The sequence below is a fragment of the Amphiprion ocellaris genome, chromosome 2 (assembly GCF_022539595.1).
Source record: "Amphiprion ocellaris isolate individual 3 ecotype Okinawa chromosome 2, ASM2253959v1, whole genome shotgun sequence".
NCBI classification, from domain to species: domain Eukaryota; kingdom Metazoa; phylum Chordata; class Actinopteri; family Pomacentridae; genus Amphiprion; species Amphiprion ocellaris.
The window spans coordinates 2,072,525-2,100,319 of NC_072767.1; the positions used below are offsets into that span (position 1 = coordinate 2,072,525).

Below are 27,795 nucleotides of genomic sequence, written 5' to 3' on the forward strand. Positions count from 1 at the left end.
CAAACAATGACCTCGGGTTTATGTCTGCCATTGATCTTCTTCTCCACACTCACATTACAGTTCTCAACATCCCCTTTACTAACAACAACATCATCCAGGCAGCGACTTACAGCTGAAAATTTCAGGTTTTGCCAAGGTGCAAGAAAGCAACCCTGCTACTTTTTCACCCCCATGCATGCAAATATTCTCCAAAAATAATTCTGCCCGTCAGTATTTTGAGAAAACACCATTTCTGTATCCTTCATTTAACTCTACTTGATAGAATCATGTTTGATTTAAATAAATATAAGCGGTGCAGACTGGTCTGGCAATGCAAAACTAAGCCAAATAATACAGTTATCACCATCTTTAAACGCCTCATCTGATTGCTAGTCACAAAATAAGACTTCTACTTGAGGGCATGGACATGTTATCTATCATAATAGCTAACCTTTGTTTGAATATTTTGAACAAGTCGGTAAGGTTGTGCAGTGTTCATGGACTTTCTGACCCTGCTGGAAGCGAAATAATCACATATTTCGCTTTGTGTGTCTACTTTGTGGACAATCCTTGGACAGTCAGCAAGAACGCTTGTATTTACAGCCACGTCACCATTAAAGCTGCAGTAGGACTAGGAGAGAAGCAAAAGGCCACTGTGACGCTCACAGTGCCTGTAGAAACTGGAAGCAGAGAGCTGCACATGTACCGTCATGCCGTTGTAAATTGATGCAACTCGTGGGAACGACAACCTCTATTATACTAATGAAATGCGGTGTTGTACCATTTTTAACGGCAGGGTAAAGCAATACCTTCCTGACATGGGTATACTCTGCAGCACTAGACCTGAGCTGGCACTGGTTTCTGGACCAAACAACAGTCTGGAGACAGAAAACATTTATATATATTTTTTGAACATTCTTGCACAAAAAGTAGGGATCTACTGATATGGGTTTTCCAGGGTTTATGCCAATTACTGGTACTCAAGAAAGGCTGATAACATGTTTGGAATCGATATACATTAGATGTAATGTTTTAACAGCATGTGATAGCAGGGAACCTGTCATTCATAACTAGGCTTCTTCATTAATAGGGATGACTATAACTGAACGTGTAAAATGCCAAGTACCGGCCACAATAATCAGTCTATCCCTTAATAAAAAACTTGCAGAATGCTGTCTTGTTCGGGGTTCATGTTTCACTGCAAAATGGCAACAATTTGAGCACAAATTTTCAGATCAAGTTGTGGCTGAAACACCATGCCCACAGAATTATCAAACTCTGAACCTCTCACTACGAAATTTCTTCTTTCAGAATTTTCAATAAATGCATCTGAACTGAAAATGGCAACAACCACTGACATCTAACCAGTTACACCAGACACATTCTTAGTGTCCCAACTACTCACAGATGTCAATATCAAGGTGAATGTAATGATAGAGCTTCATGCAATGAATAAATGAATGATTTTTTCCAGTCCTACCCAACACTGCATGTGTGATGCAACAATCCAAGCTTCTTGGTTTGTTGGATCGTGACTTTTGAGCTTGCAGCGAGCATAACGGACAGAGAAATAAGGACACACTCGCAGGCATTTGTGTGAACAGGGCAACAGTAGCCGCAGGGGTTAGAGGGGCTGTGGACGGGGGGCGGGTGTACAAAAGAAGTTTGAAGTGGGACAGAAAGGGAGGGAGGAGGGAGACTCTGGCCAACTAAATCAAAGCAGGATGAGAGGAGAGGAGAGGAGAGGAGAGGAGTGGGGGGGTGGGGACCCTGTGAAGGTGTGCCAAGAGAACAGAGAGAGAGGGAGAAGGCTGGGACTGCACTGCCTGCCCAAATCCCACATTCAGCGGCATTCTGGGCACATTCCTGCACATCAAGCACACCATACAGCCATGCAAAGAGAGTAGATATCAAAACATCACATTGCATTATCTTGCATTATCTCAGTCAGGGATCGAGTGCATGCCTGTGACAAGAGGGCGAAGGAGGGCGAGAAAAACATTGTGCTGGCTGTGGAAAAAAGTCCAACCTGCCTCGACATATTAAAGCAAGTAACGCAACGTATTGTGTTGAATAAAATACATGCAAGTGCAGACAGATGACAAAAATCTGATAAGTTTTCACAGCTGTAATTCCTGTTTCTAGCAGTATTAACTACTGCACAGTTTTTCTGGAAACTGATAACCATGGAAACCTATACCTAAACAGTCCTTCCTGCATCACTTCACCTGCCTGTACCTGAAGCAACAACACAAACAGCCTTTTGTGCTCTGTAAATCCAGTTAAAGAGACACACTGGAAGGGCAGCACCAGTACAAACACTGCAAAAAACAGTAACAAAAACCCACCTGTGGTACTGGGTCTGCAGGAACTGAAACTCCTCCTTGATGCGGTCCAGGGTTTCTGGGTAGGTTAGCTTCAGCGACTGGGGCGTCCCCGAAGCTGCCGCCGCTGCTGCTGCTGCCGCTGCCACCACTGAGGCCGAGGACCCCGGGGGCGGCTGCAGAGGTGCCTGAGAAAAGAGGAAATATCATATTTAGGGAGTTTAATGACAACAGATCTTTACAAATGCAGGACAGCTGCGAAAAAGATGCATCACATTTCAAAATAGTTCCAATAACTTGAGACTAAAGGTTGTAGTGCATTTTCAATAGAAGGAACACCAAAAAATGCACATTAGCACCATATCCGTGCACGTTCGCCTGTCTATTACAGAGATACTGTGACTGCCAGCAGAGCCAGATGTGAATGGGTCAGCAGAACTTGGACGGGGAGGGTGGAGAGCTACAAGAGCTTCTTAGCCAAATGAGCACACTTTGTTTAATTGCAAGTCTGAGTAGAAGAATGAAATAAAAGGAGAGAAATAGAGCAGTGGGAGGCAGAAATGGGGGAGAAAAAAGGGACCCCGTAGTGGCTGAAGACCCCTCCCAAGCCCTGTGCATAGTCTCTCTTCTCTGCAGGTTCCAGAGCAATTAGGAGAGTACAACCATAGGGGTAATGCTGCAGGACAGGCAGACAAAAGGGGGCTGAGAGCAGGCTAGGAGGGCGGTCGGGGCTGTCCGTCTGTCTGTCTGCTTGGCTCTCTGTCAAAACAACAGACAGGCTCTGGGACCGCCGGTTCACAAGCTTCACGATGGTCCAGTGCATGAAGTTAGGAAGCGAAGCGAAGCTGAAGTTATACAATATTCTCGAAGGAAAGCGCAGACTAGTTTTAATAAGGGTCTCTGAGGTTGGATTCCAAAGCCTTGTCAATGATTCAAGCATTTCTGCTCTTTTGAGCCAGTGATGGCTGCAAAGAAAGAGAAAAAAAAATACACTGTGAGAGCATAGTTAGGTTCTATTCCAAGCAGGGTTCCTTGATGTCAAAATGTTACAACTGATTAAAAGAAGTAAATAGCTGAGGGTATTTACTACTTGAAATGATGAATTCCTATTTTTACAAAAATACAGACAAAGGAGATTTCTTTGCAGATCTGTAAGATGAGTAAGAGCTTTGTGTGGAGTGGACCCCGTTACAATCCATCTGCTCTTTTCTTAAAATCCAGCAGATGCAGATACAACTTGCCAACCAGTGCCACACACATTGAGTTTGCCCTGCAGCAATACTTTCTCCTAGCAGGGTAGTGGAAGAGTGCAACTCATTTTTCTCTTATATGCATTCTTAACTGCTAGTCATGTAGCTTTGCTGCTCTTAGTCGGGCTGCCTGGGGATTTGTTATAATGTGCTCAACTTCCTTGTGCAATGTGGAATAAATACAAGAAAAAGCTCTGCTTTTTGTTTCTGCTAGTGCAATATTGCCTAAATGCAAAATTATTCTAAATTGCATCACATTACATTGATTGTATTACTTCCAAGTTGAGCAGGATATTTGTAAATACAGAATGTTTAGATTTACTCTATTATAAAGTCCCCATGGTAGGAACTCAATGCAACAAAAACCAGCACAACTTCAATTACCGAGATTCAAATCTTTAACTTTCTCTATACTTCATATGCCCACCTTTATTTTATATGGCAGACTCAGTCCTCCTCGTGCTGCATACATTTCTGCAGAGACATTCTGTCAGTCTTCAGAGACAATCCTTTTCAACTGTTTTTTGCTGGAGGGGTTGCACTGCTCTACCTTTCATTTTCAAACACCTTGAAGGTGTTCTATTGGATTCAAGTCAGGCAACATACCTGCTCAGGTCAAAGTTTCCAGTTTTTTTCTTCTTTAGAAACTCTTGTGTGATTTTGGCAGTGTGCTTTGGATCGTTATTGTGCTGGAATACTCCTCTTCTGCCAAACTTCTGCAGACTGGGAGTCATCTTGTCAGCCAGTATTTTAGTATATCTACAAATGTTCATGTGTCATCTATAAATGTCATCTCTGCAACACCTTTTGCTCTCATGCAGCTTCATATCATCACACTTCCACCTCTGTGATTCACTGTAAGGACTATCCATTCACAGTGGTAGTCCTGACCAGGTTCAAGCCAAACATGCTGGACCCACTCTGAGCTAAACAAATTTATCTTGGTCTCATCTGACCAGAGAATGTGCTCCTAACATTCACCAGGCTTCTTTTCCTGTGTCTTTAAGCGGAGCATCCTACAGTTTGTTTTCTAGAGCAAGCACGTTTATTTTTTTCTTTGCCATCCATCAAGGTCGATGTTATGAACCATCCTTCACACTGTCTGAGCTGCTACAGAATCTCCTGATTTCCCTGATAACCCCTGTGCCACGTGTGAAGCAACTGCTGGCCTGTTTTCCAGAGCTAGATTGTGCCATCAGTGCACCATCTGTGGAGTCATTTTAAGACCACTGCAGCCCTGATTAGTGGTATTATGACTCGTCCTTTACCTCCTGATTATCGCTACTGCAACTGTGTTTCCACTGGTTTAAATTAATACTGACTGGCCTACATCTTTTCGCATCTTTGTGAAGTTTCACAACCCGATTTTGAATTCCGCTGTTATACTTTTCCAGATGGAGCCATGATGCAGGCATGCAGATCCATAAGTCCATAACTCACGTGCTTGCAGCTCATTTTACAAACATGTTTATGAATTTAGGCTAATTAGAAATCCAAGGTGTACTCAATTTACCTCCCTTGTGTTGCACTGAATTTCTACTTTGGGGCCTGTATTTTTCGTATGCTTATTTGTATTTGGTTTTGATTTCGTTTATAGAAGAAATACACGCCGACTTGGAAATAATGCAGGTACAGAGACATAATATAATCTGAAATAAGTTGACTTTTAAGTGATATTGCACAGGGCTGTACTCACCATTTCCTCATGCACATTTGGCTAAGCATCTTGTTTAGTTCTTCTTTACAATATATCTTCTATTTCCAAACTTGTCCGGAGACTTCAGTCACTGTGTGCACCTTCCTATCCTCCAAGCCTGTCTTGTAAACTGACTTAGATTTCCCATTAAATGCATATTGAAATTCCTACTGAAGGTTTCAGATCTATATCGAGGAAATGCTACGACATAATGGCACCATGTTTAATTGGATAGAGTTTAAAATGACCTGACTCACCTCTACTTATAACATCTGGTTTATCACGCCACCTGTTAGTACAACACAGTGTGTCCCAAAAACAAGCTGCCCACCTTTCTAGATCAATAAAATAGGCTATAAGCTGTCTTTATCAACAGTGGGATTCTGCCAAATTTTACCTCTCCAATCTTGATGTCCTACACATCATCGAAGCCTGTCATGCATTAATGATGTTCAGCTAATGGCTTAATTAAAGCACTGCTCGACTCCCAAAAGAAATTCAGGTGTCTATAAAAGATACTGAGCAAAAACATGCATGTCGTAGTGTCTGCAGAAGAAGAGAGAGAAAGGTGGGCCAGCAGGTGAAACATAATCCGAGGGGAGGAAATCAAATACTGAGGAAAGAGGTGGACAGGAGGGGAAAATAGATAAGATGGATGGAAAGCAAAAATGGACAGAAAAGATGGATGAGACTATTTTTGGAAATCTACAAAGAGGAGGTGGAGAATGAAGGGGAGGATGTAAATAGGAGAGAAATGGGAAAGAAAGGAAGGGAAGAGGGAGGAAAGAGAAAAGGGAAGGAAAGAAAGGAAAAATAGAAGATAGAAGAGGGGCTGTGGCCTCATTGTTCCTCTTTCTTTCTAACAAGCTGCTCTCAATCTGTCGGCCAGATCCCCCTCCTAGAGCACACACACACACACACACACACACACACACACACACACACACACACACACACACACACACACACACACACACACACACACACACACACACACACACACACACACACACACACTCCATTTTTTTCCTTTACACACTCAAACCCACCATTATACACACTCACCACCACAAAATACACATCCACATTTTGTCAGTCTTGCTCTCACACACACACACACACACACACACACACACACACACACACACACACACACACACACACACACACACACACACACACACACACACACACACACACACACACACACACACACACACACACACACACACACACACACACACACACACAGCAATTATTCTTCTACTCTTCACAGGAGGAAGAGGAAAAAGAGCACCAAGGCCATTTTATGGGAGGGAGGAAAGAGGAAGAAAGAGGAGACCATCCTTCCTTTTATCGCTCCCTTCTGCCTTTCAACTGTTTACTCTCATCTCCACAGGACAGGTGAGAGGAAAGGCGGCATCTCGCTCAAAAAGGCTGGATGAAGCCAGAGAGTTGTCTATATTCTGACTCTTTTTTTTTTTTTTAAGATGGAGGAAACCACCGCCTGTCTGCCTGTCTGCTGATGTGTTTAACCTCCTGCCTGCTAGATGGGATGCATGAGACTGATGCAAACACCAATAACCTCTTCTATAAGTCCTCACACCTCCCGTGAACCGATGCCATTAGTGTGTCCCAACTCTTGATCGAGCAAACAGCTGAGCAGGCTTTAAAGTGAGGGGTCAGGCCACTGAACTGACCTGGTGACCTCTGAGAATGGATCTAAGCAAAGGAGCCTCGCCTGATAATCCCATGGTCAGTTATTCCCCTCCCTTCTCAGCCGGTGTCCCCGGCTCGAAAGCAAACAAGAGACGTGTCGTCTGCCCTTGAACAAAGCTTACATAGACTGAAAATCACTGTTGCACAATTACAGGCTGAAGCTTTCTCCGGCTCCTACAACTGTAAAGTCTGGAATATGTGGGGGAAGCATTGCACAAGGTTGGATGACATGAGGAAGGAGAATTTTTCGCTCATATGATTAGAGATCATCTGATTATTCAACTGTTTAGATAAATCAGTGGGGAGGTGTTTAAATGCCTTGTGATGTGTTCCATCTCAGAAAAACAGCTGATAAAGTTGGGGTTTTAAGGCCTCCTACTCCACAAGTGTAAAGTGGAGAACCTAGATATGACACTGTCACATCAAAACACTAATCTTTCTCAATCCTGGACGGCCTCAGTCAATCGCAATGATTAAACGAGGAGCTGATGATGAGGGGAGAAGAGAGAGAGAGAGCACAAGTCATCTGGAGATAGAAATGATTTAAAACCAACGTCCCTTCAGGAGGAGATAGGATAGTGGAAACAATCCAATCAAGCTGTTTTAAACACCCTAACTGGTGAGAAACACACAACAGAACAGGTTATATGCTGTGTACACACACATTACAATCCAAGGTCACACACAACAGCATAAACAAATCTATGGAGAGAGAGAGAAAAACATTAACTGATGGGAAGGGATCATTAACCGAGTGGCATTTCCTGAATGAAATCACTCCTGTTTTCATTTGAGTTACCTCTAATTACACCACAAGCAGCAAAACCACTATGACCTCACATCCTTGCTCTAACCCCTCGCCACCCCCCGAGCCTCAGAAAGACATGTGCACACATACAGTCACAGATGAGACAACTCGCCCACACAAGCCCACAACAGGCCTTAAGTGGATGTATATGCAGTTTACAGGCACCCATGACTGCAGCTGCTGCGACGTCAATATCGATGGAAATCCACAAGATGCGTCTCAATCGTCGCAGACCGCACTGACATACAGCAACACATAATCTGCTAATGGAGCTGAAATGGGGCCATCACTGCTACGATGTGGTTGTGTGACCATAAAAATATTAGGTTCACTTTAACCCTCGGAACTCCAAGCAGTTTCTGGCCGGTGTTTTTTGCTGCCGTCACGTTTTTTTGTTTTTTTTTTACTCACTGTGGGCTCATTTTTCACAGCAATATAAAGTCCTGCACCTCTATGGAAACAACACACCCATGACTAGAAGTACAGAGAACTCAGAAATGTCTTTCATGCAGAAGAACAAAGTCAAACAGCATAAATATTTTTTTTTTGAAATTAAGTTAAATATTTCATAAGTCCAATGTTTCTTTGAATATTTACATGGAGTTAACATGTACAACAACATCCCAAGCATACACAACTAACACTGGAAAATAGGTGCATCTACACGCTACAAATATTTAACTACTTACATTTGCTGTCCTATTTGTTCTGTGAAAACACATCCTGCACTTCAACCTAGTTCACACAAATAGTCTCTGAATTTCTGGTACATGCTAGTTTATCCCAGCTGAGTCACAATGGCTTTTAAATATGCACCAAGGAGTGCAGAATATTTCGTTTTTTTCTGAATCGTATTAGTGTATTAGTGTTTTGGTGAATTTTTAAATATAAAATGTGCAATTTAGTGATTTTAAGCTTACAATTGGATCATGTCTCCAGTAGAAATCCATACATCAGACATTTCTTTCTGTCTACAGTTTCTAACTTAGATAAATGGTGTACTTTTGGCATGTTTTTTAAAGACAACATGCCCTCCTAACACATCAGCAGCTTCTGAAACTTAAAGAACGCTAGTTTGCAGTGTCTTCTTTACATGGATGCAGGGAATGAGGAAAGAAATACATTACTCTTGGATGAAGTATGTTTCCTTTTCTTGAAATTTGCCCCCCTGAAAATGTGTTTTCACATGTAGCATCAAAGAAAAAAATTATTTTGAATTTGTCCTCAAATCCTGAACACTGATTGTGCATCACTTTCTCTTAAGAATGTAGCCTGAAACAAGTTTTAATAAAACATAAAGTTTTGCCTGCTCACACAAATATAAGGCTATGAATTAGGGCTGAAACGATTCCTCGAGTTATTCGAGTAATTCGATTACTAAAATTCCTCGAGGCAAAATTCTCTGAATCGAGGCTTCGTTTAATCAACTGCATGCTAGACCCCAGGTCATGAAATGCCGGGCCGATGCTGGACAGACTTCATTCCATACAAACCGGGTCCTTAAATTTGACGGGATGCTTCTATTTTAACCAGCGCAGCTTTTCTATTGTTTACGGCAGGAGTGACCAACCAGTCCACGGTCTAAACGGTCTAAATTAGCCGTCAGTGAACTAAAACAAGGACAGATTCAGCTGCTGCACAGATTATTTCTCGCCTCAAATGTTTTCAGAAATGCTTTTCCCTGAAGTGTTTTTGAAATAAAAGAGAAAGTTTGCGCCCGAGTTTATCCGACTCATCTGCCGGACTGTCCAGCTGAAAGCTCGGTCACATGACCACTAGTGGCCGCTGAAGCTCCAGCGCTGTCATGTGACCTCTAGTAGTCCGCTAGTGACCACCCATCATGCGTGCAGTTTTCAGATGCGACGCGTTTACATGCTGGAAAAACGCATCTAGTGGACACGTAGCTTCACTGTGTGTTTTCTGTAAATATTCAGGCACCGTGCCGGAATTCTGGCGTTTGCTCCCAGCGTTGGCTCGAAAAAAAGAAAAAAGAAGATAGGACTACATTGCCAATCTACCAATGGAATGAGGGGAACACAGCTTTTGCTCTCAACCAAACTAATATCACTAGCCAATGGCAAGTAGAGTGGGTGTCCAGGACGGATATTTCTGTTGCACAGTGCGCTGACGATTAATCGCCAGAATAATGGATAGAATACTCAATCATTAAAATAATTGATAGCTGCAGCCTTACTATGAATTTACAGCTACAATGGCCCTGTGAGACGATAACTGTACACAGTAGCACCAGAATCTTAATATGCTCCCAAATGCTCATGAATTTTATGGAGAGACTTCAAAACATGTCACTCAGAAGCGAACCTGAACCTCATGACACAAGAAGATGTCAAATACCAAAAGGATTCATTGCCGGAGAAGCACAAATGTCTGCAAAACTTCATCTTAATCCAACCACAAGGAGTTGAGATATTTCTGGATCAAACTGACTGATCCTAGAGCTGTACGACGAGCACAGCCCCCCAAAAAAGCCTCATCACATGTATGTTGATTTGCTGTATCAGACCTCCATCTCTGTGTCCGTCTCTTTCTTTGCCGCTGCTTCCCTTCATATAGCTCAGCCCATTAGTCAGGCCACTAATTACACTGCTTACCCACAGAGTCGATCATCAGCGTAAACACCCACTGCGCTCTCCCTCCCTCCCTCTTCCTCATCTCACTACCACCAAGGATGCACTGACAGTAGGTCTAACTCAGACTAGCGTGTCCGAATCTGCATCTGCGTGAATCCACCCACCCACGCCGAAAACACACCTTATCCATCTCTGAAGGAAATGAAACGTGTCAATGCAGCGTCCTCTCTCGAAAAACATCCAAAGTTAGAGCCTTTCATGTCAGATTTGAACACGACGTCTCAGTCATCTGCATTGTTAAAGCAGCTTGCAGCACAGAAGGAAAAGTTGGCCCCCACCCTCCACCTTACATCAAGTAGCTATCAGCTTGGAGAAACGTGCCGGTAATCTCTCAATGATTCCTCCACTTAGAGGGGAGGGGCTGCCAGGCACCTGTTTCATTAGTGCCACACATCTTTCTTTCTTACCCCCCTCAGCCGCCTCCACCTCCTCACTCCTGTCTCCTTCCTCCCGCAAGCCTCGTTATTCAAATTTCCCTGCTGTCAGCCCACATTAGCAAAGCACCGCAGTTTGCCTGTCAGCTGGCTTAATTGCTGGAGGTGCCTTCTTTTATTAGGTAACCCCCTCAGCTCGTTTGTTCCTTCCACCGAGACGCACCTCCACAACAGCTTGTGTAAACCTGAGATCCCTTCAGCCTCTTTTCCTTCATTTTCCTCTGCCTTTTCTGCCTCCCTCCCTCCCTCTCTTTCCCTTCTCTAATCGCTGGCCGAGCAGAGCAGGCGAGCTCCTGATCGATATCCACACTCTCAGCACTGGACAACAGTGGTGATAAAGAGCTAAAAGCATGCTAGGACCGAGGAAGTGGAGGCCGGCTTATGCTAGCTCTGAGGGTGGAGAGGAGAAGGCCTCGTCTCAAAGTCACTCTTCGCTCTGTGTCCCCTGCCTGACCTTATCTGTATTTCACGGTCTAGATATGATTTTAGAGAGACTCCCTCCTTTGAGTATTTGGAGTAATAAGAGGAGATGAGAGATAGACAATGCTTGTGCCGAAAATATATAGATTTTTTGGCCTCTTGTGCAGAAGACCTGCTCGTTGATTTTGCAAAATGCACCCCGAAATTTCAAGTTTCTTGCAGCGTACTTTCGCATTTGATCAAAAATTAAGAATTGTATGTTAAAACTTTTAGATCTACATGTTTCCGTTTGATGTTATGCATTAAAACACCAAGTCACATTCATTATATGTGAAAAAACCTACTTGGCAATCGTACCTTTCTGATTCTGAACAGTAGATACAGATCTTCTAGCATCCACTGTGTAATAAATATGTTGAAAATTGAGTTTTTCTAAATACTTCACATGACTATTTAGTGATCTCCAACTCCTCACTGTTTCTTCACGCATACATTTACCTAATGAAGCCACTTGGTGCAAATGAGGTCTAGTAGTCTGACTCACCCAGTGTTGCCTGTAGCTGTAAGTGTGCGAATGGTTGCACATTTCATGCAACTTGCTCCTCACCTTTTACCATCTACGTGATACTGTTTTCAAAATTGTCTTCCCTGCTGGAAGCAACAACTAACACCTTCAGTCTGGCAACCTACCACACGAAAAGTTGAAAGTTTTGCAGAAGATGTGGACGGTACAGTACGTTAGCCGTGCTAGTTATTTGGTGAATTATCCATTTTAATGACTCTTATTGCCTCTGTTTGTGCAAATATTCAAAAAAAAATCACTATTTTGAAGGTAAACCATTGTTGCATCCTTCACCCAACATGAATGTGATTGTTTTAAAGAAACACAACAAAAACAGAGCATTTTCCCCCCTTACAGCAGAATGATAAGGTGCAGTCAGACCATTCTATGCTGCAGAATGGTCTGACAATGTGAGACTAAGGATGAAGTGAGCTGCATATGCTCATTGTGTAGCATGTGATATTGTTGTGGGAAGGCTTGCACTTTAGTATCAGCTAAAAGCATGTGCACGCTGACACAACAACAGCAAGTATAAGCTGCTGTTTGTAGGATAATAAACATTTATAATCTGGCAGAAGGGCTTAAATTACAACAATTTACCCAAGGTTCCCCCCACAGCAGTGCTCTCCTGACACACCCCTCCCCCAGCCCAGGGCATTGTTCTGGATGGAATGGTTAGCAGAGGCCTGTTATGAACAATCTTACTGTGACCTTTGAGAGGTTTGGATGTCTTTGTGACAATTCTGTTACCTCCCACAGACTCTGGCGATAGAGTAAAACAACTTGTTCATTCAAAATCAAACAGACGGACATCATATACATGCGACACACAGCCCACCCACCTCGTGATTTCACCACTTTTTCTTTCGAAATATGTGGCCAATGTATTAGTTTTGCATTATTTCAAGTCATTACAAGCCCACAAAACAAATATTTCTTCCTGATTTGAATACTATTTTATATTCCGCTTTGATGTTGTGCTTTCTTATTCACGTTCAGTCTGTGTTCCTGCCACAGTGGCAGATTTAAAGGAAGGCTAAGGATCTGAGACAGCCAGTCATGCCTGCCATGTCCTGTACACTTCTCAGCTGGTCTATCATTTCTGGCATCAACCTGGATCCACAAAATCATCTGGGAACATACAAGAACCTCAAGCGTTTGCTAGGTGGTGTTGATGTAACGTCCGTACATGGAATTAGATTTATTATCTCTGCTGAGGAGAACTTTAGCTGTCTCATTTGTAGATTAAGATGTGCATAATGTGTGATTAAAAGCTGAAATTTTGATTTGTTGGCCTGTTGTGTTCACTATAAAGTATATGAATATGTGTATTTATTAAAGTTACAACAATCCTGTCAGGGAAAAGATTTCAAGCAGCTGATTACAAGTTTCTACGCAAAGAATCAGCAAAGATTGATCTGTCTAACTCTGAAAAGTCACTTTTTTCAAGAACATGGCTCAGTTCAAATCTTTTCTTAAAACCGAACTCATCAGCATTTCTCTGACATGATTTCAGCATCCGATGGTTTGTTATCGCTGCGTTTCGAAACCAACATCTCATCCGTTTGGGATGTAAATGAATGCCTCTGCTGTAAATCAAAGACAATTTTGTTCAGGTTCTAACATCTGTCATTCAGAAATGCATACAAATATGTTCTGATTTGTCTGAAAATCTGACTTCAACAGAGAAATTTGAAGCTCTGTGTAGCTTTCTCACCTTTTGGGGGGGGTTTATTTTGCTGCCTTTCTTCTCATAAATATGCGATAAAGATGCAAGTTAAATACAACCACAAAGTTTCATGTTTAGTATTTTAAAATGCACCTGGATGTGATATTAGTACATTTAAATTCTCATGGGATTAAAGAAAATGACACCATTCTTCACTATTTCTAGCAAACACGACACATTTCTATTGGACTTGTGTGAGAAAAGATAGCCGTCTGTGGGAAGATACAGCTGCATGTTTGTATAATATGTGGGTCACTTCCTTCACAGCACACCAACATCCAGCGCTGACAGGTTACTGCCAGCGTAGCAGTTCAGAGATTAAATAGTTAGCCGGGTTGAGTGGCCCTTCACTCCGAGGTGCAAACAAGAGCCGCTGATGGCCGGAGACTTTTCTGATGACGGCTGGCCTCACACGGTCGCAGCTGAAATGAAACGGGGGCCGGCGGACCTAAACATTCCACCCAAGACCCGCCGCAGTCTGCTACTCTCACCCTGGGACGCCTGCCCATACATTAAGATGTGGTTTGGAGCTCTCACAGGAACACAGCGAGGAGAGGCTGGATGAGAGGGATTGGGTTTACAGTGCAGACCACAGAGCCACAGTCTGCCTCCTGCACTCAGCAATACTACACACACAGCTGCCGGTGTTTGTGTAATGTTTCTGTATGTGCTGTATGTTTGGGCAGGAACAGGAGGAGGAGGAGGAGGGTCTTTATCGCACAAACGGAAGTGCAGGATGAAACTGAAGTCACAATGCAATCTCAGCTGGAAAATAAATCACCTGCTTGACCGGATTTGGGCACATTTAATTAAAAACATGAACTTATGCTCCACAATGAGCCTAATCTGATTTCAATACGTGGGACACGAATGTCAAAACAGTGTCAGGGGTGGGGTGCAGGGTGGCATGACTGAGGGATGTAGAGGAGGGTTAGGCAAATGAGCAGGTCTTAATTGATACTTCACACAGCTGGAGGACCGGTGTTTATGTATTTCAGGCTGCTCGAAAGCTCTCCACCTAAACTCGGCTAACACATATTAAAGCCATGCAGCGTGAATTCCCCTCGCAGATCCACCTCTGTCATTTCAACACACAAAAAGCATGAGAATATCTTTTATATTTTAGTTTCTAGAGCCAAATCGCTGAAGGTTATTGGCGAAAAATGGAGTTTTCAGGGACTATAATCACACTTGATACAACTGAATTTGTGAAAACAATGAGTGGCACTTGAGAGAAGGTGACAACAAGCCAAGCTGACTCACCTCACCTCCCCCCTTTTTCCCTCTCTCATGAACACACACACAAGCTCTTGAGGAAAAGGGACAAACACACACTTCATCATCTGGGTCAACTCCACAATAGTGTGGAGAAGGAGGGGAGGCTCCATGTTTCCAACCTGGTGGTGCTTTTGGTGATGGTGGCCACCGAGGACAGGAGACTTTTATGCACAGAAGTTGGACGTTGTTTGAAGGGGGGGGGTTTATTTATTTTTGCCTCAATACAAAACATAAATAAAAACCCTCAACAATGTGGCCTGACCTTCAGGAGACAAACACCGATACACAGGCAAACAATGTGAGGTGCAGAAAAAAGCCACAAAGGAGGTTAAAAACACAGCGAGGATGGGAAGAATTTCCTAGAAGAAGGTTGAAAAAAAAACAAGCCGGAGTGGTTTGAAAACACAATGTATTCAAAGATTAGATCCGGATTGGAGGGCTGCTACATAGTCGCCTACTTACCGGTGGTCGGTTTTGAGGAAACATCGTAGCCGCCGACTTGTGCGTCCCCGTGTGCGTCTTTTTTGTGTGTCTTCTTTCTCCCTTTTCGGGGCGGAAAGCTTCGTCGAGAAAATGCGAGCAGCCGATGTACTATCGTCGGTCTCTCACTGAGGCATTTGGCCCGGATTCAGAGGCGAACGCAGAGCTAGTCTCGACTCGCTCATTCCTCGCTTCAAGACTCCTTTGTTCTGGCTTATATCTCCTCCAAGCCCGCACCGCAGCGACGCGTAGTAAAAGGACGAAGGGGGAAGAGAAACACCCGGTCCGATCCGATCCCAGGGAGCTCCTCTCTTCTCTCTTTCTCTCTTTCCAAGTCCCCAACTTGCGCGCTTCCAGCAATATCGTCAAATTGTTTTCTCCCCTCTCTCTTCCCTTCGATGTATTTTCAGCAAAAAAAAAAAAAAGAGGCCAGAGCTAGATGGAGGAGAGAGAGGAGGGAGGCGGTGGTGGTTGAATGTGGTTTGCTTGTGGCTTCGGAGACGGACACACCACCAGCACATTCAATGCAGCCGCAGCCTCTTTTGTCTCGCTCGTTGGCCTGCACTCTTTTCACACAACACTCCCACCCCCCTACTCTGATCCTCAATGGGACATCACATCTGAGGACCTCGGGGCTCATTTTTACCTCCGCAATCTGCTAAATTTATCACCTTATGGTGCGTTTTTGAAACCAAAAAACACAATTTCATTAGATTTAAGTTTGCAAATCTGAGCCTTTTTTTGCACAACGCTGCTGTGCAAATAGCCTCACGATATTTGCATATTTGCAGGGTTTCTTGTCTTATTCCAGGCATGCAATTGAACATGCATGTTGGGGAAAACCATAATTTTGTTTAATTTTTTGGAAAAAGTGCAAAATTTTTCTCCCTTCACAGGAATTGTTCAGTGATTGAATGAAATCTCCACGTGGGGCTCGGCCTCGGCACAGTAAATACTGGTAAAAAGCAGCCAATGAGCGTCGAGATCGCCCCACGTGGGGTGTGGCGACCCGTTTTTGATTGGATAATGCGGGCAGCACAATGCTCTGCACGTCAATCAAGCAGGCGCTTACAACCGCTCCATGAGGTTAACCCTTTCCTGGGTGCTTGAAGTGATTGAGAATGCGAGGAGTTGTGTGGCTGCTGTATCAAGATTCAGCGGTTTTCCTTTTTTTCTCCCCACAAAACCAAGCAATGCATTCAGAAAGGCCTGCATCCCCCTTTCTATTGCATCCTGTGGAAATAATCGAGTTAGTGCTAAACATCTGCATTTCTAAATGTCAAAAATTAACTAAACATTAAAAAAGGGGGAGGGGAGGGGGGGGGCAGATCAGATCCAAATAAGACCCCAATGAGACATGCAGTATGGATAATGCTGTATAGCTGTGTATTGAGTGTGCACATTGTTGTTACCTGAAAGAATTATTCTGCAGAAGAAGGGGAGAAATGGTGGAAAAATTGGTATTCTGGTGGCACGACCCCTTTAGCTGGGCTCATAATTAGAGAGAGAGATATTGAAAAAGCAATTTCTGACAGTGGAAATCACAACCTGCCAGAGGTGGAGTTGGAAAATATAGATGGGGTGTGTGTGTGTGTGTGTGTGTGTGTGTGTGTGTGTGAGAAAAGAGACAGAGGGGGAGGGAGGGAGGAAGAGAATAAAGGATGAAGGACGGCAGGGGGGATGCTGAGAAAGACGAGCCAGTAGGAGGGTTAGGAGATTGAACGAAAGAGTGTGTGTGTGTGTGTGTGTGTGTGTGTATGCGTGCGGGTGATGATGATGAAAAAAAATGCTTGTGTGTTGAGGAGACAAGTGAGGGAATGAAACGGGGGAGAGAAAGGGGTGAGGGGAGCAAGTAGGGGAGAGGAAAGAAGGGGAAGAGAGAGAAAGAAAGATTTTATTGCCATTTTTTCCCATGAATTTTAATGCACAGCACTGGTCTCCCTCCCCGGATTCTGGGATCACATTTATTAGAAGAAAAAAAAGAAGTCATGAGGAATGCAGTGCTTTTGCAGTCTGCTGCTGCTGCTGCTGCACAGGGAAGATGTTTCATGGTTCTTTGGGGAGGGTTCGGAGGATGTATGAGACTGTGTTGTTGTGCAGAGGTGGTGGGGGGCATTATAATATAGATGATAGAAAACGATAAGTGAAGGACACATATTATTGCTATTGGCAGGTCAGATGAAGGAGTGTGTGTTTGTGTGCTGGCTGAGCTCCAGTGATTAAACACACTAAGTCCACAGTGCAGTTCTCTCCTCCTCAGAGCGACGGGACATCAAAGTGGCCTCCACAATGGGAGAAGATTCAGTGCTGCAGGACCTTTTGGTTTCACCTCAATCGTGCGAGGTGCAAGGAAGTCTAAGTAAGCACATGCTAACCTATGAAGGTGTTTCAAAAAGTTCTTGGCCTCACCAGAAAACGTCGAAGGAGAAAGAGTGTGCATTATTTTTAAGCACAGTCTGCTTTAACTTCAATGCATTTGTTTAACTTCTCTTCACGAAAGAAGGTCACATCCAAAACCTCTAGATCCCCCTCAACAGTTACAAGTGCGACACATGGAACAACAGTAAGTGTACACGCAGTATACTATACTACTATACTGTAGAGTATACAAGGGTACTTTAAAAAGTTCTGTCTTGTCTTTGTCTTGTTTTTAATTTAATAGAGACAATGCAATTAACATAGCTTCAATACAGTTCATGAATCCCATGTGTTGCATGTAGAGTTTTAGCTACAGCTAATTCTCAACTCCTGTCCCTAGTTGGGCTTTTAAAACAACCAAAACATACAAGATCACAATCCTTTAAAAGTACAATATACAAAAAACCTAAACAAATACAACCATAACTTACAGAATTAAGTTAAAAATCCTCACAAATCTATAAAACAAAAGCAAGAAGGAAAAGAAAAAGTAAAATGTTACAAATCAATCCAAATTAACTACTTAAGCTACAACACTTTAAAAATGAGTACAGCTCTGGTTTGCTTTAAGCCACACCTTAACTTTTTTTGTGAAGGTTTTAATATTAGTTATTGATTTTATTTCAGTTGGTAAAATGTTCCAAAGTTTGCAACCTTTGATTGAAAAAGCAGACTGTCCAAAAGTGGTTCTGCAGCATTGAATCCTGCAGTTTCCTTCCACTGTGCTTCTTGTTACTCTATTATTGTTCTGTCTTTGGATATATTGATGAAGAGGTTCAGGTGCAAGGTTATTGATACATTTGAATACTAATTTAAGAGAACACAACTGTACAAAACTGTCAAAACTCATAAGATTGTATTTTTTTTGTATATTGCAATGATGCCACCGGGTAGGTTTTTTTATCCATTATTTTTAGAGCCTAGTTGTATGATGGATAAATTGTCCTTACTGTAGAAGGTGAAGCTTGAGCCCATACTGTATGCAATCTGTGAAAAAATCATAGAGTGCATTTCTGGCCTCACCAGAAAACATCACACAGATAAATATTCCTGCATTATTTTTAAGCACATTGTCTTTTAACTTCAATGCACTTGTTTCACTTCTCTTCATGAAAGAAGGTCTCATCATAAACCTCTAGATGCCCCTCAACAGCATACATGACCTCATCGTCACTCTGAAAATGGCGATTTCAGTTTGGGAAACAGATAGACGTCAGACAGTGCAGGTTGGGTTAGTAAGGTGCATAGGGCAACAGTTCACAGGAGAAAGATTGCTCTATCATTAGTTTTCAACATAGCCTCCTTTAACTTCAATACACTTGGTTCACTTCTCTTAGTGGAAGAACGTCGAGGCTCCAGATACATCTCAACAGCATGCATGACCTCATCATCACTCTGAAAACGGAGATCACCGAAGCAGGATTTCACTTTAAGAAACAGAAGTCAGACAGTGCAGGTCACATACGTAAGACGCATGGAACAACAGTAAATGTACATGCAGTATACTATACTGTAGAATATACAAGGGCACTTTGAAAAGGTCTTGGCCTCACCAGAAAACATCACAGGAGAAAGTGTTCCTGCATTATTTTTAAGTGCAGTCTCCTTTCATTTCAGTGCACTTGGTTCTCTTTTCTTAGTGGAAGAAGGTTGAGCCTCCAGATACATCTCAACAGCATGCATGTCCTCATCATCACTCTGAAAATGGAGACCATGGAAGCAGGATTTCAGTTTAGGAAACACAAGTCAGACAGTGCAGGTCACATACGTAAGACGCATGGAACAACAGCAAATGTACATGCAATGTACTGTAGTGTAGAATATACAAGGCACTTTGAAAAGGTCTTGGCATCACCAAAAAAATGGCACAGAAGAAAGATTGTTCTTGCATTCTTTTTAAACACAGTCTTCTTTTTTTCAATGCACTTGGTCGACATCCCTTTGTGTAAGAAGGTCACATTTTGAACCACCATATACTCCTGAACAGCATGCATGACCTCATCATCACTCTGAAAATGATGAGTTTATGAAACAAAAGTCAGATGGTGAAGATCAGGTTAGCAAGGTGCATGGGATAACAGTTCACAGGAGGAAGATTGCTCTTGCATCATTTTTCAACATAATCTCTTTTTTAAGTTATTTTTTGGACAACCTGCAGCAGAGGCCTGTGACCTGGAATCGAACCCAGTTGTTGGGGAATATAGCCGCTATTCATGGATTGCCCCAGTTGAGCTGGGCGCCCCCAACATACTCTGTTTTACCTTCAGTGCACTTGGTCTACCTTGTGGAAAAGGGTCACATCTTGAGCCTCCAGAAACTCCTCCACAGCTATGTATGACCTCAACATTACTCTGAAAATATGAATTGGGATTTCAGTTTTAGAAACAGAAGTCAGATGGTGCAGGTTGGGTGAGTAAGGAGCATGAAGCAACTGTAATGATTCCTATTGTTTAACTGTACATGCAATATACTGTGCTGTAGAACATATGAGGGTACTTCAAAAAGTTCTCGGCCTCACCAGAAAACATCACAGGACAAAGATTGTTCTTGAATTATTTTTCAACACAGTCTCCTTTAACTTCAATGCACTTGGTCCGGCAATGTTCAAGCTTCGCTATCCCTTCGTGGAAGGCCACTTTTGGAGTCTCCAGATACTCAACATCATGCATGACTTCACCATCAGTTTTTGAAACAGTCAGAAGTCAGAGTGGGCCAGTTTGGGTGAGTGAGATTCATGGGGGAGCAGTTCAAAGCCACATTTGGCTGCTTCTGCCACCTGTGCTGTGTGGACAGATGCATTGTCCTGGAGCAACAACACTCCAGCTCAAAGCTTTCCTTTCCTTCACTCTTTGATTGCTTTTTTCAGTTGTCGCAAATCTGATGCACAGCAGTCCCTATTAATGGTTTCATATTTTTGCAAGAAGTCAATCATGAGCGAACCATTTCTGTTCCAAAACACAGAAGTCATCACCTTGCTGACAGATGCAACTTGCCTGAACTTTACTGGATTCGGAAAGCCTGCGTGTTTGCATTGTTTGCTTTGATTCTGGATCAAAGTGGTGAACTCATGTCTCATCTTGGGTCACAAATCGAGCCAGTGTGTCCTCAAAATTCTGATTCTCTTCCACTTCTGATGTGCTGTCAACATTTGGGGCATCTTTCAGGCAGTTTGCTCATCCCCAAGGTGTCAGTTGAAACAGCGTGAACTGGGCCAACACTGATGTTCATCATTCTTGCTATGTGTTCTGTGTTGGACTTTCACATGGCCATCATTCATGACTGTGTGGTAAATGACCTCCATTTGATCATCCGTGCTCCCTGGTTTTGGGTCATCTTCAGTGCTTTCTCTGCACCATTTGAAATCAGCAACCCACTTCTTAAAGATTAAATAGCAAAGGGAGTCCTTATCAAGTGTGTTGACCATGTCCTTAGGGTTATTCCCTTTTCATGCAGATGCTTAATCACAGCTCTGGCTTCTTTCTTGTCCATTTTTTTTGGTTTCTCTCTCACCTACTGATTTTCAAAGGGCGTCACCAACAAAGAAATTACAACAAACATTAAAATTTTTGTGGACATGATATAGTATACAGTGATGCCCCAAATGAAGAGTCATGACCCTTATTTCCAGGTGATTCCAAGAACTTTTTGAAGAATCATGATGCACACACCTGTCTCAAAGGAGCAAAACAGTGGAAAGAGCCTGAGGTGAAAGGAGCACAACTTACAACAGGTGAAGAAAACAGCAGCCAAATTATCACACAAACATCAGGAGGGTTTTCAAAGAGGTGATGAAAACAAGTTCGCTTCCTTCAAAACTTCAGAGACGACTTCATTCCTGCATCGTTGCCAAGAGCGATATCAGTGTCAAACTGTGACTGATATTAATACTAAATGATGCACTAATAACAGCGGACAAGGTCTGCTGGACAGACATCCTGTCGAGACGATGAACCATCAGTTCTTTTGTTTACTGGCAGGCAGCATGATGAAAGTGGTTATTGTAATGTTCTCCTCGGATCAATAGCCTTCACCTGTCTGCTGATGTTGTCTCTCTGCACACACAGGCAGCTGTGGGATAATATGCTAACATCCCATCCATAGAATACAATGCAAGATGCTTCTTGAGGACATGTAAGGTGATTTCAAAAACGTGAACAACTTGAGAGCAGGCTGTACTGCTGAAGCACAATGTATTTCTGGGACTATTGTTGCTGCTTGGATGAGGCTAGCTTTTTTTGTCCCAAAAGACCAAATCTACATGACCTGACTTCACTTCAGAGCACCACAGGCACTTCTACTATACAGTGTAAAAGTGCAAAAAAAAAAAAATATCCAGCTGTGTAATAAAGATAATAAGAACAAGAACAAAGGCAGCAGTAAGAACAAAGAAGAAGATGAGGAAGAAAAAGAAAAAACAAAAACACCAAGCAGATAAAGAAGAAAAACAGCAAGAAAAATTTAAAGGAACATGAATGAGAAGAGGAAGCAGAGAAAAAAGAAGAATCATAGTAAGAAGAACAAAATGAGAAGACCAAGAAAAAACCACTGAGAAGAACAAGAAGCAGAACAAGGGTAAAATGAGAACAAGAAGACCAAAAACAAGAAAAAAAGAACAAGAAGAAGATAAACAAGATGAGCAAGAACACTAAGAAGAAGAGTGCAAACTAGAAGAGCAAGATCATGAGCAAGAACAAGAATGAGAAGAAGAAAAAGAATACTAAGAACATAAACATGAGCAAAAGGAAAAAGGGGAATGAGACAATGAAGAAGAGAAAATAAAAGAAGACGAATTTTTATAGCTTTTGAAAAAGTAACAGACAACAGAGAAAACAGGACACCCAGAAGGCAAAATAACAAGAAGATTAATTTAAGATGAAGTTAAAACAAGGAGACAGAAGATGCAAAATTACAACCGTCAATAATAAGTACAAAAAATGGAAGCAATAGAAATGATCTTCTCAGGGTCCATCCAAAGCTGAGGAATCCTGAGGACAAAAAGTCACAACTTAGAAACAGCCTGAAGGACCAGGACCAGACGCAGAACGGCTTTAAAAGTGATCAGTAAAATCTTAAAATTGATTCTAAAATGAGCAGGAGGCCAATGGAGAGAGCCATGACAGCGAAGATGTGATGCTGAGCAGTAAGAAGCCGAGCTGCTGTATTCAGAACAACATAAAATGTCAGTCGTAAACATCAGGTTTCAGAGACGGTCCTTCAGACCTGCAGTTTCACAACAATCATACTGGTAGGAAAGCATGGGGGTGAACAGTAAAGCCTCTGCAGAACATAAAGACCTGCTGCATTCTGAGTGCTGCTTCTTCATTCATCTCAACATGGAAAACCCACTGATGCACTTTTCTTTTTTTATTCTCCACCACTCTGTGTGTACAGCGTGTCTCACAATGCAACAGATTAAACCCCGTTGTATTAAAACTGTCGAAAGTTCAGAGAAGATCCTGGAATATAAATCAATGTCCTCTAAAACTGTAAACAAAAGAGTGGAGTTTTTTTTTACTTCGTTCAGCTTGGTTGAACTCTACAGCAGACAGAGCCTCTTTAAAAAATGGCCTCCCCTGAGTAAAGGGATCATCTTGGAGGAAGATGCTCTGGTTTGGGTCATAAACTTATGGTTTTGTGGTATCCCATCCTCCAGGGCCACACAAACTCTCTCCAGTTTCCCCCAGAGGCTTTACACTTCAGAAAAAAAAACTGGAAAACAAGAAGACAGAAAAATACATTTAAACAATGCAAAACTCTAACTACAACATTTAAAAACTGGCCTATTTTCTTTTTTTTCTAACATGTAAATTAAGGTTTTTTTCTGCAATATTACTAGTTATTGTCTATAATTTAACAATGTGGGGAAAATCTGGTAAACAACGATTGAAAATTATTTCTCAATCCCCCATATACATATTTTTCTTTTAGATAACATCAAATATCTCTAAATAATTCTATATTTAACTGATTTAAATGAAGTCTAATTTTACAGTTAGATGTTGTAAAAGAACACATTTCCATTTCTAAAAATATAGATTTTTGATGTTGACATTATTTGCAGTTTTGGCCTCTATTTAAATGATTAATAATGTCAGCATTGGAATTAAAATTTTTCTTTTTATTATACTGGATATTAGAATCAGAATCACAATCAAAAAGGTTTTAATGCCAAATAGACTGACTTGGTATTGTAGTGCATAACAGTAAACAGTAATATATAGATGAAAAGATTATTTGTATTTTAACAAAACAGAGAGAATCTGTTTAATATCAGTTAAAATATTTACCATTTTTCAGTTATTATTATGCATAATGTATCTTTTACACTACAGCAAACATTTGTAAACATGCAAATATTTTTTTTCTGGATATTATCTGTCATTTAACAAAAGAGGAAATACCATGTAAAGTCATAGTTTAAAAAGGAATTTTCAATCCTCCAGTCCTTAATGTATGTTATTTTCTATCAGATAACAGCAAAATATTGATTTAAATACAGTAAAAATATTCTGTAATTAAAGAATGTAATCACACATTGCAGACAGAACAATTTACTATTTATATATTTATCTTTGATTTGTACAGTTCTGGCCTGTATTTAAATGGCTAATGTGTAAATTAATGCTTTTTGTCTGCGGTTTTATTAGTTATTATCTGTATTTTAACAAAAGAGGAAAAACGTAAAATAGATTAAAAATAGTTTTTCAAACCTCAATATATATAATTTTGTTTCAAGTAATGAAAAAAATCTACAAAATATTGATATATGATATTTTTAGCTGATTTAGATACAGTAACAATCTTATATTATTAAAGAAAGCACAAATTGCAAACAGAACAACTTCCAGATTTTCGATGTGGACATTATGTACAGTTCTAGCCTGTATTTATACTGTTAACGTGTGAATTAATCCTTTTTTTTCCTGTGGTTTTATAAGTTATTATCTGTAATTGATTAAAGCAGGAAAAATCTGTCAAAAAAAACCCAACAATAGATAATTTTCAAGAATCCCATTTAGCGCCTTTGATTTTTTACAGTGTAGTTGGCTCCTGGCAGGCGTGGGCTTTGAGTGACAGGGAGACAAGGCCACAGTGTTGTCATGATGGCGGCCCTCCCCACCCCTCCTCACCCCCCGACCCTCCCTCGTACCTCCCCCCCCACCGCCACCTCACCCTCAACCCTCCCCAACCTCCTCCTCCCCCCATCCCTCATCAGACAAGCTGGGTGTCAGCGCAGAGACGGCACCGTGATTTATTGGTCTCTGCTCCTGTGGGACACCCCCAGCCCACCCCCCCCACAGACACACACACACACACACACACACACACACACACACACACACACACACACACACACACACACACACACACACACACACACACACACACACACACACACACACACACACACACACACACACACACACACACACACACTCACTCTTGAACCCTCCTCCACCTCCATTTTTCCCATCCCCACCTCCTCCCTCTGCGCCCCCCCTACCCCACCCCTCCATCCACCCCCTCCCCTCCTGTCCTCTCCTGCTGCATTGCCCCTGGGGGAAACCAAGGGGTAATGACCCACATCAGCAGCAGCCATGCTTCACATGCACGCACACATACACACACACACACCTCCTTGCAGGCGGATACAAATAAATACCCTCTGTGACACGCATACACACACGTATGCACACATAAAACAGGCGCTGACACATTTACGCCCAGAGGCATGTGTATCTGGGAACTCAGGAATTCCACTGCTGTGCCGTAACATTGTTTCCTCGCTCAAAAGTCTCCTCCAGCCTCTGGACCACGACGCTGACGGGATCAATACTGACCAATCTTTCTCCATGTCTTTCTATTTTGGTAAATAAGACAAGACTTGTGGACAGATGTCTCCTTTACACTCACATTTTTCATTTATTTATTTATTTTTTTTTGCTTTTGTAAAACAGAACAACTGACTGATTTGTCACTTTGCAGTTCAGTGGAATAAGATCTCTTCTGGACTTCTGTCAGTGGAGCATCTTGCACAGTTTGGCAATGAAATCCAAAAATTGAACTGTACGCTCACAGAGGTGACGATGAGGCAGATTGCAAAGAAAGAAAAAAAAAATTCATATGTGCCAGTGAAACTCCTCGACAAGGTCAATGGTATTGACCTCATACGTTCATATTCTTACTTTTTTTTTCTTCCTTCTTCTGAGTGAGAAAAGAGCATCTTTTCAGAGGCTGATTTTGAATGCAGGCAGTCGATCCACACTGAAGGGAGAGCGAAGAGGTTAAATCTGAGCATTGACTTGCAAATGCTACTGACAGCACTCTGGCATGCTGTCACTCATCTCACACAGAGGAGTGATGCTCTCCCTGCCAGGAGTGTACAGTCGCTGCCACAGGTTTCCACTTTACCTGAGTGCCGGCGAAGCTGGAGGGCAGGCCGGGTGTTAATTTGTATGTAGATGCATTTAACGTGGGAAGGAGACCGTGGAATTTAATTCTATACATGAATCAGGACAAGAGATGTAGGAGGGGAAACACATGATCTGTTAAGTCTGGCTGCAAAATTAGTCAATCTGCATGAAAAACAAGACTTCTCCTATTAAATAACTGCAATTGACACATTTATTAATGACAAACTCAGTAGAGCGAGTACTAAATGATTAAATATTAGACTAACTTAATCCCTGTTGGTGGATATATACATGCAATAAATTGTTCAAATTAGGTAGTTTTGACTTCCAAATACAACCACATGGAAGCTCAAACAGGCCACTATGTTGTTGTTGATGTTGTTGAGTGTTTGGTGGGTTTTTAACCTGTGGACCTACAGGCAGCAAGCTGGACCACTGCATGATGCTGCCACCTGCTGTTCAATAGAAGTAATGCAACCAACGCTTAATGGGTTAATGCATGCAGTAAACACATCTTCACATTTTCTAGCAAATCCAGGAAACCACCAGGTGTATAAATATCAAACTGACAAACTCTCCACTATATATTCTAAGGCTCATGGTCAATTTTTTTGGAAAGATGGTGAAAATTCTCTTCACTTAGGGTTGTTGTAAACAATACAGTCACCTTATTTTTGCACCAGGCTGCAATTAAAAGCTTCTACCATACGGTGTCGCCATTATAATGTCAATCCCGAGCTGTTCGTAAATCAATAATATTCCAAAAAAATAAATAAATAAAAAATTAGGAAAAACATCCACAAGAAGTGCACATTCATGGAACTGATGCCTATTATGTCTGTATGTGAAGCTGCATTACAGCAGAGACGTATTCTTACATACATGTAACCCAATCAATGACTATGATTTTCTCACTGCCCCTCCTTTTTTCCCACAAATATTAGGCAATTAAGGGTCAATAAAGCCTTTGTAAAGAGCCTTTTTGAATTAGTAAAGTTTATAAAGTGGTTTTAGTAAACTGTTTAGTGAGTTGCATAGGTAGGAGTAGACTTTGCTCAAACATTTGTGACAGAAATGTTAGATTTAATATTACTATTATTGCAGAGTACTAAGACAATTGACTGCAGTTTAGCATCTATTTAAAAGTGAAAAAAAGCAGAAAAAGTTCAGCACAACAGGAAAAGTCTAAGTGGATCAGCTTTTACAGCAATAAATGTGCTAAGATAGATACAGTAGGAACAATTTTAACAGTACAAACAGCAAACAGTGCATGCAAGTATGCAAGACATAAAATCCAAGATGTATAAAAAATATTTATGTAGTGTAAAGAATATGAATTTATATGATACAGTATTAACAGAGTGGTGTGAACATGTTAAGTACAGAAATAGAATAAGCTGCAGGTAATATGTCTCTATTTATGCAAAGGAAAACATCAAAATTCAGGCACCTGTTGACACGTCATAATCTAATGGAATACAACACATTCTGTATTACTTATAAATATTGAAACTCCTGTCAATCAACTTGACATCCCATGTTATAAAGGGATACACATGTAGGCATGATTTAATCTTCTGTTTTTCTATCTTTTGTTTAGCGATGTAACCTCTTTAAAACATGAACATGGCAC

At 41.7% G+C, this 27,795-nt stretch overlaps 1 protein-coding gene across 3 annotated transcripts in view; it reads right to left on the reverse strand.

Annotated features, from left to right (window-relative positions):
- Positions 1-15,879, reverse strand: part of tle2a (TLE family member 2, transcriptional corepressor a) — a 52,759-nt gene extending 36,880 nt beyond the window's left edge. For all 3 annotated transcript variants that reach the window (XM_055017816.1, XM_055017815.1, XM_055017813.1), the window contains exons 1-2: positions 15,313-15,879; positions 2,328-2,491 (exon numbers count right to left, since the gene is read on the reverse strand). In XM_055017816.1, coding sequence (XP_054873791.1) covers positions 2,328-2,491; positions 15,313-15,336 — 188 coding nt within the window. In that variant the 5' untranslated portion in view covers positions 15,337-15,879. The remainder of the gene's footprint in view (positions 1-2,327; positions 2,492-15,312) is intronic.
- Between the last annotated feature and the right edge of the window lie 11,916 nt (positions 15,880-27,795).